Source organism: Apostichopus japonicus, chromosome 17 (assembly GCF_037975245.1).
Source record: "Apostichopus japonicus isolate 1M-3 chromosome 17, ASM3797524v1, whole genome shotgun sequence".
In the NCBI taxonomy this organism is placed as follows: Eukaryota; Metazoa; Echinodermata; class Holothuroidea; order Aspidochirotida; family Stichopodidae; genus Apostichopus; species Apostichopus japonicus.
The window spans coordinates 3,493,707-3,513,448 of NC_092577.1; the positions used below are offsets into that span (position 1 = coordinate 3,493,707).

The following is a 19,742-nucleotide window of genomic DNA, read 5'->3' on the forward strand; positions in this document are numbered from 1 at the left end:
TCAGGTTTATGGTAGAGGGACTGGTGCTGAATGTCGCAAGCTCGTCCAATCATTGAACTTCACCTCTGGAGAGCTGGAGGAACAAGAGAAAGAAAAGGCAGCAATAACTGAGATATCAAACAGAGATGGATTAATTGTGGTAAGCTATCACAGCATTGACATTTTGAGTATGATATATTATGAATATTCATGATATACTGTACATAATAATTAAATTATTATCATTTTGCCTTTAATTCTTATCAATTTTCCTTTAATTCTTCCTTTTTGGGGGACATAGTGATCAAAGTTACAAAGAGTTTGGAAAATGCCTCGGTCACTTCCTCACAAAGAGCCCAAATTTATTGTAATATCTATATTTTACAGAACCATGTATTCCTATACATAGAAGTAAAAACTGCTAGGACAGTGTTTAATTATAGCTCTGACTGTCTTGAATGTTGGCATATATCCATTTACACAGTAGACCTACTGGATGAAAGACATGAACTGTTACAAATTATTGACCTTTGTAAGTCGAATTATTTTCTCTGAAGAGTACTGCAAACTGTTTTTTATGTGAAAAGGTCATGTTGGTGGTTGATCGAAATTATCAGAAGTATCTAATGGATGCTGTCACCCTCCACATTATTTTGTAGACATAAAAGAGGGTGTAATTTGTCTACAAAACAAAAGTACTCACTAAGGGAAATTATTGGATTGTGTCTTGGGAATGAAAATTCTTGATGAAGTGTGAGTATGAGTGACCATGTCTAATTACTGTAAAATGAATGTTCAATATTGCTGCATATTATTTAGATTGCAATCATTGTATAGTTAATACCTCCAAGAGACAGAAGGGAATACCTTGTTTTAAAGGATGGCTACAGCTCTTTTGGGTTTCTAGATATTCACCCTAAAAAAATATGTCAAACCTGGAATGCTCTTTTAAGTCTAAACTGGCAATGACAGTTCTGCGGTGCAGACCTTAATATTTATATTAATCTACTGTTTCTCAAATTCTAACAGCTTGACCAAAACATATTCTTTTAACTTCAACAACTGAGCACACTTGGATGACATACAGCTTGCAAACATGTCATTTGAGGCCATGAAAGTCTTATGATTTCTGTGTTTTATCTTGGGAACTGATCTAATGGCCTGTGTTGCCTACAAAGTGGTTAAAAGTCTGAACAAGTTGCAAACACAATTAACTCAAAAGCACACATTTTTGAACTGTATTCCTTTGGTGTGTGTATTTCTGCTTGGTGAGTACAAGAACCCCATCGAAATTTGTGGATGTCAAAAGTCAAAGTCTGATAACACCATCACTCAAGAAGTACATCTTTGTTGAACTTCATACTTAATATGTACATCCAGCTTGATGAGTGCAAGAACCCTATTGAAATTGGTAGAGATCAAAGGTCACAGGAGGTCAGCAGGTGTCTTAAACATAGTAACTCCAGAATTAAAGCTACAATTAATCTGTGAATTCTCCGATGCTATAATTTTCATTTGGTGACAGGAGTTGACCAATTTCAGTTCAGTTTACATTTGTGGGGGTAACAAATAACAATATACAATAGTCATCCAGGAAATGAAATCTGCTGCAAAGAGTTGATAATCTTGTGTTGGGTGATTTAAGCACACTCAAGTGATTTACACTACTGTAGATGGCTTTGGCTTTGGCAGTAAGTTGTGAAAATATTTCATAATGTAAGTGCAATGTCATGTAAGCCCAATTGGATGGGTTGGTGGCAGAGCTGACTTTCTAGCTTAAATTGGTGAAAGAAAATATCCAACTGCTCATACCTAGAACATTTATAGTTGTCTATATTTCACATAGGAAGACTGTGTGTTCTTTCTCGGTATTGAAACATTTTGGACTGAAAATTCTATACTGTAAAATCCTTACCAAATCCTTACCAGCTACAAATAAGAGCTGGAAATCTCTGATTGTTTCTGGTTCTCACATAATTCTTGGACAAATTAAGCTCTTTTCCCCTACATTAGTCTTATAGTGAAAGTTTGAGTAAATTATATGGCAAGGAATCACAAAGCCAAATGGCTTTCTGGTTTTCCTCACTGAATCCCCCCATTTTTGTAAACCCCTTACAGTACATCGGTTGGCAACTCTGTGAGACTAATAGTTGCTCTTGTTACACTCAAGTTGATAAGTTTGAAGTAATAGAAAGTTTAAGAAATACCATGACTTTATTTCTTCCATTTATCTGAATCATTTTTTTGGGCAAAGAGCAAAGAAATGTATGGCTAGAACAGGGTCCGAACCTTCGACCTCAAGGTTGCAGGCCTAGCACTCTACAGACTTAGTTATTTAGCCCTTAGTTGGTGGGAATCCCTACTGTATATACTGTACTATATAGCCATTTCATTGCTGGTGTAGCAGTCAGGAGCTACAGTTCCCTGTATACCTTGTAACCAGGCATCATGCCACAGTGTCATTTGATACAATCCAGAGAAACAAACATTATTCTATTAACAGATTGGAGCAGAGGAAGAAAATGAAGAACAAGAACTAACTTTCGTCTCAAAATGGACAGACTTTATCGATCAACCGGCCGATGCTGCAACAGATGAACCTCAGTCTGAACAGTTTGATGGAAAGGAAAACAGGCATTTTGTTACAGAGAGACCAGAGGTGAGGAAAGGAGGGAGAACATGGCCGTCAAGAAAGAGGCAGAAAGTTCAGGGCGGTAGAGGCAGGTCTTACCATGAAGATGAATATGGGAATGACGAACCAGAATTTTTCCATAGCAACAGAGATGTGACAATGCCAGCCTCATGTGAATATTCAACGGCGACTTCTAGTAGCAGAATAGGTGGTGTGATACATTCACAAAGAAGTAACAATGGTAGTATAAGAGAATTCAAAGATAGAACAATTACGGAATCAGAGAACAATAACCATTATCATCGATTACCATCTAACACCAGAAAAAAAAGTTTGGGAGAAAGTACCAAATTGCTCTCTGAAGACAAAATACTAGGCGAACGAGAACTTGTCGACCATGGAAATTACAACAAGAAGGACAATAGCTTGTTAAGGAACAAATTTTCAAGTCATACGACTTTTCAAACCGAAGAACAGTGTATCAGATCAGATCGGAGTGTATCAGATCAGGGTAAGAGAACCCAAATGAAACCACAAGTTATAAAGTATTCCAAAGAACATAGTAAATCATCCAAATGGAGTCTCTTTCTGGAAACAGAAGAAGAGACCGATCCATGTCAAGAGGCAGGATTCTTGCAGGAGGATCATACTTTGAATGACTCCGGTAATCTGTATTCACAAGAGGAAAACTTCACTACTGAAAGAGAGGTATCAAGCTGTACGAATGTGGAGAGTATATTTCGTGTTCCAGTTGAGACCGAAAAGGACTATTCTTGGGTGGATTGATTGATTGATTTTGATTGATCGATGCTTTCATTGATTGCTCGAGAAAGGAAAGAATGGATATATTGGTGACTGAACATGGTCACACACCCGTGTCTGCAAAGTTTACAGTTTCAGTTTGTAACAATCTGGTGGTAGAACAGAGGATTATGTATGGAGAGACAAAGTATATCAGGTTCAATATTTACATATTTAGTAAGTTTAGTCTCACCAAACTGTTCACCTTGAATGATGAATAGTAAAGGATGACTTTTATGCCCAACATTAAATTTTGATATGTTGTGGACCATTCCAAAGCACTGCTATCAACTCTCAGCTTGTATTCTTTTTATATCACTTTTAAATTTTTGAGAAATAACTTTTTAAACAGCCAAGGTTCATTACTGAACGTGACTGGACTGTCAGTTCCACAGATGCAACACAAAAACTCAATGGGCAATCATAATAATTCTATAATATGATATCAAATGATATGCTTACAATGTATGTGTGTGTTACAACTTTTTCAGGGCAAGAGATGTTGGATGTCATGCAATAAATGATGCTGTGTTGTGTACATGATGTTAAAAGAAAAATTGTAATAATAATAATTGGTTGACCTATCCGGGTTTATTCCATTATGAATGGTACAGTTGTATGCACACGATTTTGAAGGTGGGAGGCAAATTCTAGAATACCCCAAAAGATGAAGGTAGTGGGGATGGATCTGCATGAAAGAACCAGAGAGGAATGAACGATTTAATAAAGGAGGGTTCAGGCCCTGGGGTCGTTCTATCCGAATCGCAAGAAGGGGGGGGGGGAGGGGGTAGTGGAGAGGTTGAGATTCTTCTTCAGAAAGAATTTAAAACTTAAACGTCAAATGGTGTATTATGAGGCATATTTAGATTACAAATTAAGTAAATAAATGGCTTTAAGAGCAAGGTTGTGGTTGTGAGCTGATAAGTATTCTTGATTGATTTTGTGTGTGTGGTTGAAAGATGGTGAACACCCGTAGCAGTGGTCTAATTCTTTCCCGGCTGACTGTAAACCCCCTCCCCCACCCCCAAGTACCACTCACATTTCACACGCAACTGGAATGGAATCTGTAGTGCTTCCATCCTTATGCAAATACTCTATTGCAGTTTGTCAATGACGTGAGTAACGTTTCAAATATTTGTAATATTATCATTGCTGGCGAGACACTGATATTGTGTTCACTGGCCATCATATAAATCCTCAAGAAAGTGTAATTTGTGTTGAATGAAATATATTCCAGGAATGGTTCTCAGATAACAAGCTTTCACTTAATGTTAAATGAAGACTAACTTCATTTTGTTCAGTAATACTGTTAAGATTTTGTACATAAATGATAAGTTTTCATGCCGGGCCAGTCGTCTACATACGGAAAAATAATGTTAGATTTCTCGGGTCCTTATAGATTCTACTTTATCTTGGAAACCGCATATTGAATATGTATATCTTCTAAGGTAGCAAAGGGTGTTGGTATATTATCTAAGCTGAAACATTGTTTACCAAAGAAAGTTCTTCGTGCTTGTTACCTAACATTTACCTTACACATGCACCTACCCTTGTACTTCTTCAACTCAAATATTGCTTGAATGTTTGGTTTGGAACTTATGATACAAACCTAAAAAGGCTTATAATCCTACAAAAGAAAGCAGTCAGGCATATCTCTTCCGCAAACAGCCAGGACCACAACTTGCTTCATTTACCATTTTCAAACTAACCGTGTTGTTCTTAATCTTATTCTGTCATTGTTCGCCGAGTTCTTTTCTCCTAATGAAAGTATACATACACATAACACAAGACAATCAAATCAGTTCCACGTCCCTAACTTCAGATCAAACGTCCATAAACAAAGTTTACTCCGCAGAGCCGATGTGTCATGGAACTCTCCCCTAACTATCTCAGAAATATACCTCTACAGAACTCCAAGAAACACTTGAGGGAGCGTTATAAACAAATTCTTGTCAAACATGTTCTTCTTGTTGTCGGGTTCCTGTCTATCTATATATCGATCTATCTATTGTTATTTTGTTTTCAATTAGTTATTTCTTCTTCTTTTTTTTTCTGTACAGGAAGTCGCCTAATTGACAAGCCTACAAAGGTTTTGTTTTAGGTCACTTCTTCTCGCAACGATGTATGTACAGTGGTGTATTCATAAATAAAATGAAATAGGTGTCGTACCGCTAGTTGTCATTAATTATTGACTTTCACATTTAATTTTCACTTTCGAAGCCTCCGTAAGCATAGGTGGAAGTTTTAAACTGGCATATCCTACCCACCACACAGGCTATACATCTATTTGTGTACGGATTTTGTTTGTTAACGTCGAAAAAGATGTCCTGTTCGTTTAAGGCACTTGGGAGAATACTCGGGAGGATTGACGTCAACTCTGTATGGAATATGTCATCTTCCGACAGCTCGCTAGTAATATACACATTTAGCCAAAGAATTTCTAAAATGTATTGAATCACACAATCTGTACTTTGAACTTTGCTATTTCATATAAAGGCATAATAAACGATAGTGACTAAAAGTATGCCAATACAAGCATAATATTAGATGGGTTTAAGTTTCATATAAAGGCAAAAAGACACGATGAATGAAAGTTTGCTAATACAAGCACAATATTAGGTGATGGTACATTTCAAATGAAGTCAAAGAGAAACGATGGTGAATGGAAGTATGCCAATACAAGCACAATATAAGTGATGTAACGTTTCATATGAAAGCAAAAAGAAACGATGAATGAAAGTATGCCAATACAAGCACAATATTAGGTGATATTAGGTTTCATATAAAGGCAAAAAGAAACGATGAATGAAAGTATGCCAATACAAGCACAATATTAAGTGATGTTAGGTTTCATATCAAGGCAAAAAGAAACGATGAATGTAAGTATGTCAATAGAAGCAAACTATTAGGTGGTGTTAGGTAAGGTTTCATATTAAGGCAAAAGGAAAGGATGATGAATGAAAGTATGCCAATACAAGCTCAACATTAGGTGATGTTAGGTTTCATATAAAGGCAAAAGAAACGATGATGAATGAAAGTATGCCAATACAAGCAATCTAGTAAGGTGATGTTAGGTTTCATATAAAGGCAAAAGAAACGATGATGAATGAAAGTATGCCAATACAAGCAATCTAGTAAGGTGATGTTAGGTTTCATATCAAGTCAATAGAAACGATGATGAATGAAAGTGCAAAAACAAGCACATTATTAGGTAATGTTAGGTCTCTTTTTCGACAATGGTTAACCTTTGGAGTACTTGTACATTACTGTTATTGTGGTATGCTACCTTTAAATATATTGATCTTAACGGACAAAGTCAGCTGTTGTGTTTACAACATATTGTGCTCTATTTGCCTCATATATCAGAAGCTGCTAAAAGAGAGTACTGAAATATGTTGATAATCCTGTAATTCTAAAATTAGAGCTATTTCTTCTCTTTATTCTCCCCATTTTGTTTAAAAAGCGTGATGTCTTTGCTTCATAACGCCATATACGCAAACAGTGGCGCTATTCTGTTTTCATCTCGATAATTAGCGTTTCACCATTTGTTTGTCTCTCTACATACGATTGAATGTGGTAGCAGTAAGCTGAACAATGCTAGCATTGATTGATACAAACGTTTCCCACCATGTACCTCACAGAGTTTAACCTTATCAATAATTTGTTGAGATGAAATATGTTTTGCAACATTCATGACTACAAAAGACACCCAAAGTGGAGACACTTAAAGATTGCTTTTCTTCATAAGGTGCTACAAATCGTGTTGAAGCTACACTATCTATGACGTTGAATCTAGCATGTCAAGTTGAATCTGGAATATAAAGTTAAATTAAGAATACCAAGTTGAATTGAGGATATCAAGTTTGGTCTAGAATATCAAGTTGGAGCTAGAATATCAAGTAAAATATACAATATAACGTTAAATCTGGAATAGTAAATTAAATGTTGAATTCGCTTTGAATTTGGGATGAGAAGTTGAATAGGAAGAGTATCAACTTGGAACTGGAGTATCTCGTTGAATCTATAGAGTAAAGCTGGAGGCATTAAGTTGAATCTGGAATATCAAGTTAAAATGTGGTCGAATGAGAAGTGCAATATGAACATCAAGTTAAGTTTAGAATATTAAGTTGAATCTAGGATATCAAGTTGATCTTGGAATATCAAATAGAATTTGGAATATCAAATTGAATCTGGAATATTAAGTGGCAGCTGGAATATCAAGTTGAATCTAGAATATCAAGTTGGATTAAGACTATCAAGATGGATTTAGAATATCAAATGGAAGCTACAATATCAACTTGGATGTTAGATATCAATTAGGTTATTACTGGCATGATGTAAAACTGGCAAACTTTAGTTTGATTTCACCAATAGAACGGCTGGGAATCAAATCCCAATTGAACTTTGTATGTATTGGTCGTTCGGACAATTCATGTTCTATTTATAACTTTATAGTGACAATGAATTAGTTGGAATGTTGTTCATTGGTAGACTATATTTGAACAGTTTCCGGGTATTATAAGTGGCTATAATTAATATGTCCTCTCCTCCGGCTTCTAATATGGTTGCACAATGAGCTGCTTCATTCAGTGGTCGTTTCATTCGTAAAGTTGGCCATCTTGACCAAAGTGTACCAGAATATATCTCTTCTGATCGGAGATGAATATCTTCCATAAAATACAGTATAGATAAAGTCGCGTTTGTCTGTACAGACAATGGGGTGTCCAATCACCTCCATTAAGACATGGTTTTGTGATCCTTCCATGGTGATTGTATATGCTCTCTTAGTACTTAAATCACATATCACAAGACTACATAGCTATGAACAGTGCTACCATAAGCTCTACTGTATACATCTGGGTAGTGTTATAGTTTGACCATAATTCAGGTGATCACAATGTGATTGTTGATTAGATCAGTACAGCACAGAAGCTATACGCACGTCGCTAACCGATCTGCTGGCCAGTTGCTGATGACGTTACCCAATATTCCTCTTGGTACATATGAACCATCACGAATGTCATTAATACAGATTTCTTCAAGCTGGCAAACAGTTGCTACTTTGTGACGAGATAGGAAACGACAGTACCGGAGAGGTATAATATTTCCCTTGTATAACCAGATCCTGATTTTCTCTGTTCCTCTGTTGTTTCTTATTTGTTATTGACAATGATGTGTCTGTTAGAACTATATGTGGTACCAATGCATACGATGTTGCAATCCTGTTGAACCATTAACTTTCCAACCCAAAGATTTGATTCCTGTAACTTTAACAACAGACTTTTTCTGTTGCTAATAGTGAAGATCATTTGGTTTTTATTTCTTTTTACTGCTATATCTATAGCCAATTCATTTAACATTTCGTCCAAGTTTTTTACTTTTCATATGACAGTGGTAAAAATCAGTAGTGCTTTTACCAGGTTCTGTTACCGTTACTTTCAGTTAGATTCGTGTAATGACATAAATCTCGTTAGGTAATTCATGAAGTTTACTTTCGTTGTCACTTAGATTACTCTACTTCAATTAGTGTAAGTCTCTAGTTATTCTAGTTCATTTATTGTTGGTCATGCACATCATGACTTACGTTCTCACTGTAAGTGTATGGTTCGCAAACTAGTAAACTGTTAAAAGTGTTACAAACGAACTGTTTCTTGTGCATCACATGAATATGGCACCTTTAACATTCCTTAACCGTTGATATTTCTTCCAGTATGATCCCTCGGGAGTATTCGTTTTACATATTACACACGCAATGATAAACATCATGACATATGTCATGATAAATTGCTTTAAATCAGACACTGACGATCACCTTCAGATGCAGTTTAATGTAGGGCACAATCACATCCTGAGACGGGAAAGGGGGTGGGGTGCGAGGCAGGACTCCATGAAACCAAAGTGTTAGGAATATTCGACAAATGATTCTTGAAAGAATTGGTTACTTAGAAGTGTGAAACATGTTTTTCACTTGCAAAAGTGGGAAAGGTAAAGAAAAACTGATTTAAGAGATCGTCAGAATAATGTTTATAATGGGTCTTCGTATATGATAGATCAAACCCGAAAAACTAAGTCTGTATGTCACAGACATAATACTGACTTTGAAGGTGAAAAGATTACGCTTAAAAAAGGGGGAAAAAACATTAATCAATGATTAAAATCGTAACAGTGTGACTATAGTCTGGCCAATTTCATACTTCTGTACAACTTTCAGGAATGTGAATTCTGGTTGAACATTATTGTTATGTTATTCGTTGTCAACGAAAAACGCGTACGGTACTTTTAAAAACCATGTAATTCCAGATAGATTCCAGATTGAAACAAATGTAACTCCATATAGAGCCAGGGAAAGAAAGCCATACAACTCAATCCAACCTGAACCGCAGTCTCCATACATCCAAACTGACTATAACCGTATGTTCTATAGCAAGAGACCATATTTTAAAGCAACATAGGCAGAGATAACAAGGAAATTTCATTGTTTCACTCGTAAGTGACTCAGTTGGGCATGTGTTAATACATAGTGATGTTTTAATGTGTATTGATGAGCATCAAATAACAGTTCGTATGACACAATCTGGTGTCTCATCTCTACCGAAAATTCAACTTAAATTTTTTAAAGACTAACATTAATTCGCTAGATTGAAGAGGCAATCGATCTGATAAGGGAGTGGGATGGGGCCCCAGATGAGCTGAACTGCTGTGGCTAGTGCTTCGAAGTAACCCCATCGGTGGGGCACCGTGTAGTGATTTGGTTGGGTTATAGTGTAGTTTTAACTTGAGCCCAGGGCTGATGATATCCATTATGGCCTGACTCCTCCATCTGTTGCATCCTCACGTAATCCCGCTGTATCAAACATTAACATTTGTTGGTAAAGTAGTACCAGAATATAAAAACCGTCATTTAATATTAAAATTTCAAGTTATCCAATATCTCACACTTTCCTCTTCTTCTTATTTACTAAAAATAACTTAATATGAGGGTAACGAAATAATTTGGTGTAAATTGACACAATATATGTATCCACGTGATGACCGCCGCTGTTTTTAGTTTTAGTTCACAAACTAATGGTAAAGTAGCATATCAGCTTAAGGTTTAAAAAGAATAAATTTATCAAATTATGGTTGAAATTAAAACATATCCTTCATTGTCCAACTGAGAATTGTTTGAGGAATATATTCATTATGTTGGCAAGTAGTCTGCTTACATTCTCCTAATATTAGCTTTGATATAACCTGTCGACATTCAGTGAATTGTATATCATACTTAATCGAGCAGTACTAGCAACCTATTTGATAGCTTTATTTCACTAACAGACCATACTGTAGGTGTAGACTTTTCCCGTATGATCAGTGGCTATCAGTACTTTCTCCTCCCCGTCTGCATCTAATATCATCAAAGATTCAGCATCCTCATCCACTGGTCTTGTCGTTAGCAGTTGTCGGCCATCTTGACTGTACTGTACCAGGATACGTCTCACATGACCTGAGATACAGGGGCTCCATAAAATGTACAGTATATGAACTCTATCTGTGCAGACTTTGTAAGGATCCCAGTCACAGCCATCAAGATCTGGCTTGGAAAATTCATACATCAGCTTACTCTCTGATCCCTGTATGGATAATGCACAGGCTCCCTTACCCTCATAGTTACAGACGATGAGATTACTTCTATGTACAGTGATATCAGGCACATATTTGATTACATCTGGTAATATTATGGAGTGACAATACTTCAGCTGATCAGTAAAAACATAGATATTTCTGCTATGAGTACCAACAATGACGCGTTTGTTGACATGATCAGTCGTTACACACTTCAATCCCAGATTTGCTGGCCAGTGTCCAATGACGTCACCAACATTCTTCGTGACAAATGAACCTTCACGAAGATCATAAATACCTATTTCACCAGGAGAACAAGCTGTTGCAAGTTTGTGTGGAGATAGAAAACAGCAGTAGACGCACACTAGTTCTGTTGATTTTATCCGATGCTGAGTTTCTAAATGTCCTCTCTTATTAAGGAGAGTGATGTAGGTAATGTCATCACTACCGCCGTGATGACAATTTTTGGATGTACCACTTTACAGTTTTTGTGAACCCCTTAACTTTAACTTCAAACTCTTCATGTTCACTAATCGTTCCGTTATGAAATAGATATTTCGTTATGTCACCGATTATAAAATCAGACAGGGATTCTATATTTGGGAACTCCTTTTTCATTTGTTTTAGAGGTTTACATGCTTCTCTAATATCAGGAATACACTGAGCATATGCCCACTCGTCTTTAGATGCAAGAATAGATGAAGTGATGGTTGTAAAGTTCTCGTAACGTTCAATAATCTGCTGACAATGATTTGATACTTTTTGAAGCTCATCCTCCTGTTGCTTTGTGCGAATGTCAATATCAACTGCCAATTCCTTTAAATTGTCATCTAACCTTTTTAGCCTCTCATCAACTCTTTCCTCACGTTTATCGCATTTCTCAATAAATGCTAGAGATTCATGATCATATTTTCTTTCTGTTTCCTTTATGATTTCTTCATATTTCTGTTTCACTTCATTCAACTCTTTTTCCTTCCTGACCCTTACTTGTAGTTTTTCACCATCCCTTCTGTTGCATTTTCTCTTTCAGTAGTGACTTTTTTCTTATCATCTTTAAGTTTGCACAATAGTTGTTTGTGTTGGATTTTCAAAGTGTCCGTCTTTTCCGCGGTATTTTCAGACAGCTTTCCTATAATTACTTCAACCTTTCCAGGTAACTCGTACAGTCTAATTTTCTGTATGTTTATTTCAGTCAGTTTCGATTCAAGTAGAATTCTTTCATGTCTTGCTAGTTCATTGACCTCATGTAGATCATGCCCTTTGTGTTTGCTGTAGGTACACGGCATACAAACCGGTACGTTTCTACATGTGCTACAACACAACTGGGCTTGTTGTTTCACATGAATATGCCCTTAATAACAGTTATTCAAAGCCATAAATATATATATTTATAGCCATAAATATATATATATATATATAAATATAAATGAAAAACGTAATGAGTTGGAAAATCAAGAACAGTGAAAAAACTTTCAGCCTCCACCGGGATTCGAACCACGGGCCTCCCGCTCTGTACGCGGACACCCTAACCACTAGGCTATGGACGCTGATTGTATGTCCAGAGGTTCGAAACCGGTAAGGAAGATCGTAATTCCACTGTAGGCGTTTGTCACCTATATCGAACAATACTAGTTCTGTTTTTGGTGACATATTTTGCCCTACTCTAGAGATCAAACATGATGCTATCCAACTCGAAAATCATTTGTGATTCCTAAAGCCGGATCTCGAAAGAGATACTTTGAACAGACTTTATGTTAATGCAATGGGTATATATATATATATATATATATATATACATATATTAATATAGTGCATATGCATATTTTTTTATTGAAACCGTTCGGAAGTATTTTGAACATGGGTTCTACACTTCCTATTGTTTGTAAAAAAGTTACTATTTGATAGATTTTGGTCGCTTGTTTCGTTATTTTGAAAGTATTGGATAAGCAAAACGTTAGGTTTCATGTGATATGCTGCCGTCCCAAATACATGTATTGTGTGTCAGACCCTAAAGGCTTACCTAAGCATGGTAAAGGTAGGGCTTGACGATTTCTATCATTAATAATGCGGACAAATTGCAGTAACGTTTAAGTCACCTTCTATTAGACAACATATCGCTATTCTTATTTGCTCCCTATTTAGTGAATATACAGCACTATGCATTTTATGCCTATCGTGTTTCTTTAATCCCCACAATATGCCTACATAATCCATGTTACAACTTTATGGTGAATCGAAAACTTGATCGATTATATGGGTGCATTTGGTATATACTTGTGGAAAATTTGATGTAATTTTTTTTTAATCCTCACTCAATTGTTGACAGCTAAGTCAACCAAGAATGCAATTAACGAACATATTATCAGGATACAAATGTATATTAATTTCTTACCAACATAACCGGTAATTCCTATACTAAACTAAATGTGTTATTAATACCGTTCAACGCAATATTCCGCAGCATATTGGAGCATTACTGTTAATGTTAATAATGAGAATATACCCTGTATATATATAGATAGGAATTGTTAGGGTTCGCACTTCGTTGCATTTAAGGTCTCTTAACTAAATGTTAGGAAGTGAGACGTATAGGACAGTATCGGGAACCATAAGTCGGATTCAGCAACATGAAACGGGTAAATTTAATTATACTTAGCCACTATTTCTGTTACATTAGTTTGCCATACTCAAATCTTCCTTCGAACAAATGAAATTTTAAAAACGCCAAATTGTAATTTTGTGTCGTTTTAAAACGCCATTCTGATAACCCTGTATTGAAGACTACACAATTATGATAAGCGTATTGTTATTACGTTAATACTCCTCGTTGTCTGTGTTCTTACCGTCTTATTCTCCTCAAATCGAAGTCTACAAAGCTGCACTGTATATTTCGTATATGGTCAGTCGTGTCCAGTGTATATACCAGTCTTAAAATGGTTCCATGTTTGGTAATCCACACAACTTCATCGTATTGTTTAATTTGGGTATGCATCACATATTGTAATCGATTCGATCCATATCATATATTTTAGGAACGGGTACTTTCCGCTAAGGATAATATCATATTGATTGCTGTTGCGAGTCTCACACATGTTCAGTGTGATCACTCATGAGTATACGTGTTACATATAACACACGTCATAACACACACGTCATGACACAGGTCATGATAAAACGCCCTGAATTAGACATTAACGATGACGTTCCGATGCAGCTTCACTCGGGGTACGTGTATATCCTGAGATGAGGAGGGAAGAGGGGAAGGTGGGTGGGTGGTGCCAGGGGCGGCGTTTTGTTTCAAATATTGAGGGGGGGGGCAGTTTGTTTGGGTGCAAGGGCGTACTAACCTTTATTCCCCAAATTGTTCGCGCGCCTCTTGATATTTATATATTACTATCTAAGCGGAGCGCCACCATCGGTTGGCGCGCAGCGTACAAGAAAATTTATGGTTTTGATAGCCCTCCAGATCACCGGAAATGGCACTTCTCGGGCTTGAAAATGACCAACCAGATGTACACTTTTGCCTCAGAACCAATTTTCCCCCTATAGTTCTTGTTTCATCAATAACCTTTTTCAAGATTGTCACCAGTCACACATCATGTACGACCGTATCACATCTCCTGTGGATCATTGCTTTTGTAGGTAATACTACGTAACGGCCCACAATACCCGTCAGCCCCACTTTTCAAGGTTTTAAGCCCATTGTTTGTTCAGAATTTGAATAATAAATTCACTTCAAAACATGCACATAATGTTGAACAAAATATCATCTATGGACAATTAATATAGAAAAAAATTTCAACCCCTAACAGACCGGTCAAAATTGCACGAGGGAAGTATGATGAAGAATGTTGGTCACGAAATTTTCGAAAATTTAGAAACAGTTAATTTATTGGTGTACAAATATTGAAACTTCTCATAACGGCTACTATAAAACTTCGATATCATGAACTAAAGTACAAAAATATGCTCGATGGTGGGGGAGCGGTCTCCCCCTTCGCCCCCCTGGCTACGCGCCTGCGGTTAGAAATCTTGTAAGAAATAGGCCAAATGGAAACCCATTGAACCCATATTTATGTGGATTATATATTTGATTGTATGTACTTACACTCATACACAAGAGATGTACAGACATTATGATAATAATCATGAGTGACAAAATGCGATACGGTCACAGGTCACAGACACGACCACGAATGTCGCCAAATCTGATTTGGAAAATTAATCTCACGCATTATCGTCTATTTATAGCCACACAAAAGACTATGCCACCAAATATTGGGGGGGGGGGATATTATATAATATGTCCCCCACGTAATATATTTGGGGGGGCCATGTCCCCTCGTCACCCCCCATGATCGCAGCCCATGGGTGGTACTGCATGAGTACGAAGTGATAAGCATAAATCACAAATAATCCCTGAAAGAATCAAGTCATTCACGGCGGTTAACTATAGGGGATGAGAAAGTGGTTTTCATTTTTCATAAGGGGGGGGGGGGGGGGATCCCGGTGAATGATTATTGATATAGCATACATTTCAATGACAGACGTTAATTGACCCATCAAGTAGTTTGTTCTCTGACAGAAGACTGACTTTGAAAATGAGAAAATAAGGCTTGAAACAGGAAATCAAATATTAATCAATCAAAGAATCTTACTAGTGTGACTAGTCTGACCAATTACATTCTACTTTCAGCAACATTAAATCTGGTGTTTTCACTTTTCATAAAGAGGTGTTCCCGGTGAATGATTATTGATATGGTATACACTTTGATGACAGACGTAAATGACACATCAAATATGTTTCTCTGACAGAAGACTGAAGTTGAAAGTGAGAAAATAAGGCTTGAAACAGGAAATCAAACATTAATCAATAAAAGAATCGTAACAGTGTGACTAGTCTGACCAATTACATTCTACTTTCATCAACATTAAATCTGGTGTTTGCTGTAACTTAAATTGTGTTGCTGTAACTTGTTTTAGTCAATGGTATACGCGAACGGCGAAAACAAATATCCCCCACGATAGAGCCAGGGCACGGAATCTAGAAAAAGTGACCCCATTCCCTTACATTGAAAGTGTAACCGTATGGTCTCCATTTTCAGGCCATATTTCAAAACCTGACCAATAAAGCCGCATAAAGCAAATGATGAAAGATCTCGATAAAAAAATTAGAATATTATTTAATGATATGCACCCTTTAACAAACTTTATTAGTGACATGTTATTCTCAGAAATAATGAAAAGATACCCTCTCCCTTCACAAAACGTTTTTTCTACATTAGGCCACTCTCAGCTTTTCAGCACAAACAATTGTCATTAGCGTTTGCCTTGCAACAGGTCTGAATACTATTTACTGTTAGGCCAAATGGTTAGAAGTATCGCTATATTATTTAACCTTACCTATCATACCATAACGTAGCAGTCCAAATGTACCTCAGAGGTGTGACGGCAATTCTGATGCAGCTGTCATATCCAAAACATTCACTAATTTTTCATTGGTTTGGAAATGCAAAATAAACTCAAAATCCTCTTAACGTTGGTCGGTAATTCAACTAACCGGTATTATAGACAACATGTATTACCGCACACTTTACAGTAACGTGTAAAAGGAAGCATACTATTGACTCAAGTGCAAGAAGAGAGTGTGGCGCTCTGTACAATTTAGTTAAGTTTGCCATTTGTGTAAAACGTTGTCATTAACGTAACGCATTGCGAATATGTCCGGATTATTTTATCTGTCAATACCATTTCTTATTGGAGAAGGGTGCGAGTGAGGAATGGCGAAAATTTCAATGGGAAACCATACCATTAGACAGCTTCTAAATTTAAAATGTTATTAGTACTTGAGTTGATTAATTGGGTCAAGATTAGAACTGACATACATAAAGTTACTCTAATAAATAAGGTAATGTTATGCCTTGTTGACATCATATGCTCACTTCCAGCTTGACTTACTGTGACCATGACAATCGCAACCCTACGTACAAGAGCCATCAATGCCCACAAACCTGGAACTATTATTAACTATTTCGAACATCAGTTGAACGTTGGCTAAAGCCAACGGTATCATTTCTTTCGCAAACGCAATGTACATTGTGACATGGTTATATAACTTCCATTGTGTTTCGTCGCAAACGTGGCATTTCCACCCCCTGATCATGACCCCTCCATGGCCAATCCACCCCCTAAATTAAACATGGTAAAACAAAACAGGTTCTCCCTGAAGTCTTAATTTCCTTTATTTGAGTATACTTACTATATCTGCGAGTTTCGCCCCTGGACCTTCACTCTTGCCTACATTATACCTCGTGTGTATACTGCACTCTTATACAACTACACTGTACAGTTGAAACTATAAAGCAATTTGCCGCTTGATTGGTGCTTGTTGTATTGTTTATCTCCTTATTGCTTGGTGCGGTCCAAATAATCAATATAATTGTTACTCTTAACTTCTACGTTCATTTCACTTGTGCATACTTTTCAATTAAACACTGGCCATTGCTAAAAAGGTCCAGGGTAACCGAACATTTCAAATTTTCAAAAAAAAAGAAAGAAAAGTATTCCCTCATTGTCAACTCGGAGTCCTGTCTTGGTTTTGTGGATACATGAGGATTCTATTTTATTCCATCAATCCATCCATCTGTCCGTCCATCCGTGAGTCCGTCCGTGAATCCGTCCGTGAGTACGTTCGTCCGTCCGTCCGTCGTCGTCGATGATGATGATGATGATGATGATGATGATGATGATAATGATGATGATGATGATGATGATGATGATGATGATGATGATGATGATGATGATGATGATGATGATGATGATGATGATGATGATGATGATCACGCTAACGGATCGGGCCTTCATTCAAAAGGGCAGATGCTGCAACAGAAAATGCACGATCGCCATAGCAAGGTCTAGTTTGAGGACCATGGCAAACTGCAGGTGTATATGGGAGGATGAACGAAACGTTACATAGGAGGTCCGTTGCATTTGGAGTAAGAAGATTGGTGATTTAACGTGTTACTAGCTCGTTTTTTACTTTATAAGTTGAAAGGAGAATCTCGAATTTGATACGCTGCGGGACGGAAAGCCAATGCAATGAACGCAGGACGGGAGTGATATGATCAGACTTTTTAGTGAGATTAATTAGTCGAGCAGCATCGTTTTGAATTCTCTGATTAGAAATATAAAAGATTTTGCTAAGTTAACATACAATCTATTACAATAATAAGGGATAAGATGGCAAGAACAGGTCAGCACAAAGGAACTGCTAAAGAGAGCAAATATGGGCCCAGTAAGCAATGAAATTAAGAACAGAAGATGGAAATTCATTGGGCACATATTGCGCCAAAACCCTAACAGCGACAGCAACATCAGCATGACTCGGGCACCAGAGGGCAGGAGAAAGAGAGGGCGACCAAAAACAACATGGCACAGGACAGTAGACAAAAGAGAGAGAGAGAGGGCTGGTTGGCGATCCTGGAATGAGGCCAGAAACGCAGCTGCCGACCGAGATGAATGGAGACGCTCTGTTGAGGCCTTATTTGCTTCTAGGCAAGAAGAATACAGATGAGAGATGATGCGATTACAATAATCGAGGTGGGATGACACGAAAGCGTGGACCGAACGTTCATTTGATATTTGATCCAAATCCTTCTTGAGTTTGCCAAACTTGGAATTTTGGAAGTTTTTTAGAATTTGTTGTCTAGGACATTAAGGTCACGTGCATTCTCTGAAGGCGTTATAACACTTGCACAGACAGAAAAGTAAGATAAATGGCCCGAACGGATACACAGGGTGGTAACATGAAATGAATTTTTTGTATCGTTGAGTAATAAATTGTTACAAGAACACCATTGTTTAATATCAGCGATACAATTGGCTAAATTTGTAAGAGATTTATCACAATCGTCTTACTTAATTTTAATGATGATATAGTTTGAGTGTCATCGGCGTACATAACATGATGGATTTCTTCGTGGAGACTAATAACGCGACTTAAAGGTCCAGTATATAGGATAAACTCAAGTGGCTCGAGGACAGAACCTTGTGGAACACCCCATGGAAATAGGTTAGGAGTCGAACAAGAATCATTTACAGCGATTTTCTGCTTCCGCTCTTGAAGATAAGATTGAAGTACCTTGATCGCGATCCCTTTAATACCGCAGCTGCAATAGTCTGTTAATGAAGATTTGATGGTCAATCGTATCGGAATTGTACCTGGAATAACAAGTTGAATCTTGAAATTTGCCATGAATCTGGAACAGGAAGTTGTATCTAGAGTATCAATTTGGAACTGGAATATCGCATTGAATCTAAAGTATCCAGTTGGAGCTACAATATTACGTAGAATTTAGAATATCACATCAAATCTGTAATATAAAGGAGAATCTAAAATATCACGTAAAATCTGGAACACCAAGTAAAATCTGAAATATCAAGTTCTGTCTAGAATATAAAGTTGAATCTGGAATATAAAGTTGAATCTGGAATATGAAGTTGAATCTGGAATATGAAGTTGAATATGGAATATGAAGTTGAATCTAGAATATTAAGTTGAAATCTAGGATATCGAGTTGATCTTTGAATATCATATTGACTTTGGAATATGAAATTAAATCTGGAATAACACGTTGCAGCTGGAATATCAAGTTAAATCTGCAATATCAAGTTGCAGCTGGAATATCAAGTTGAATCTGGATTACCGAGTTGGATTAAGAACATCAAG

The 19,742-nt window shown here is 36.9% G+C and overlaps 1 protein-coding gene across 2 annotated transcripts in view; it reads left to right on the forward strand.

Annotated features, from left to right (window-relative positions):
• LOC139984071 (uncharacterized) overlaps window positions 1-6,580 on the forward strand; it is a 76,106-nt gene extending 69,526 nt beyond the window's left edge. The window contains exons 2-3 of one of the 2 annotated variants that reach the window (XM_071997749.1): window positions 5-139; window positions 2,483-6,580. In XM_071997749.1, coding sequence (XP_071853850.1) covers window positions 5-139; window positions 2,483-3,397 — 1,050 coding nt within the window. In that variant the 3' untranslated portion in view covers window positions 3,398-6,580. The remainder of the gene's footprint in view (window positions 1-4; window positions 140-2,482) is intronic. The other variant, XM_071997748.1, reaches the window with a different exon arrangement.
• Window positions 6,581-19,742: the final 13,162 nt, after the last annotated feature.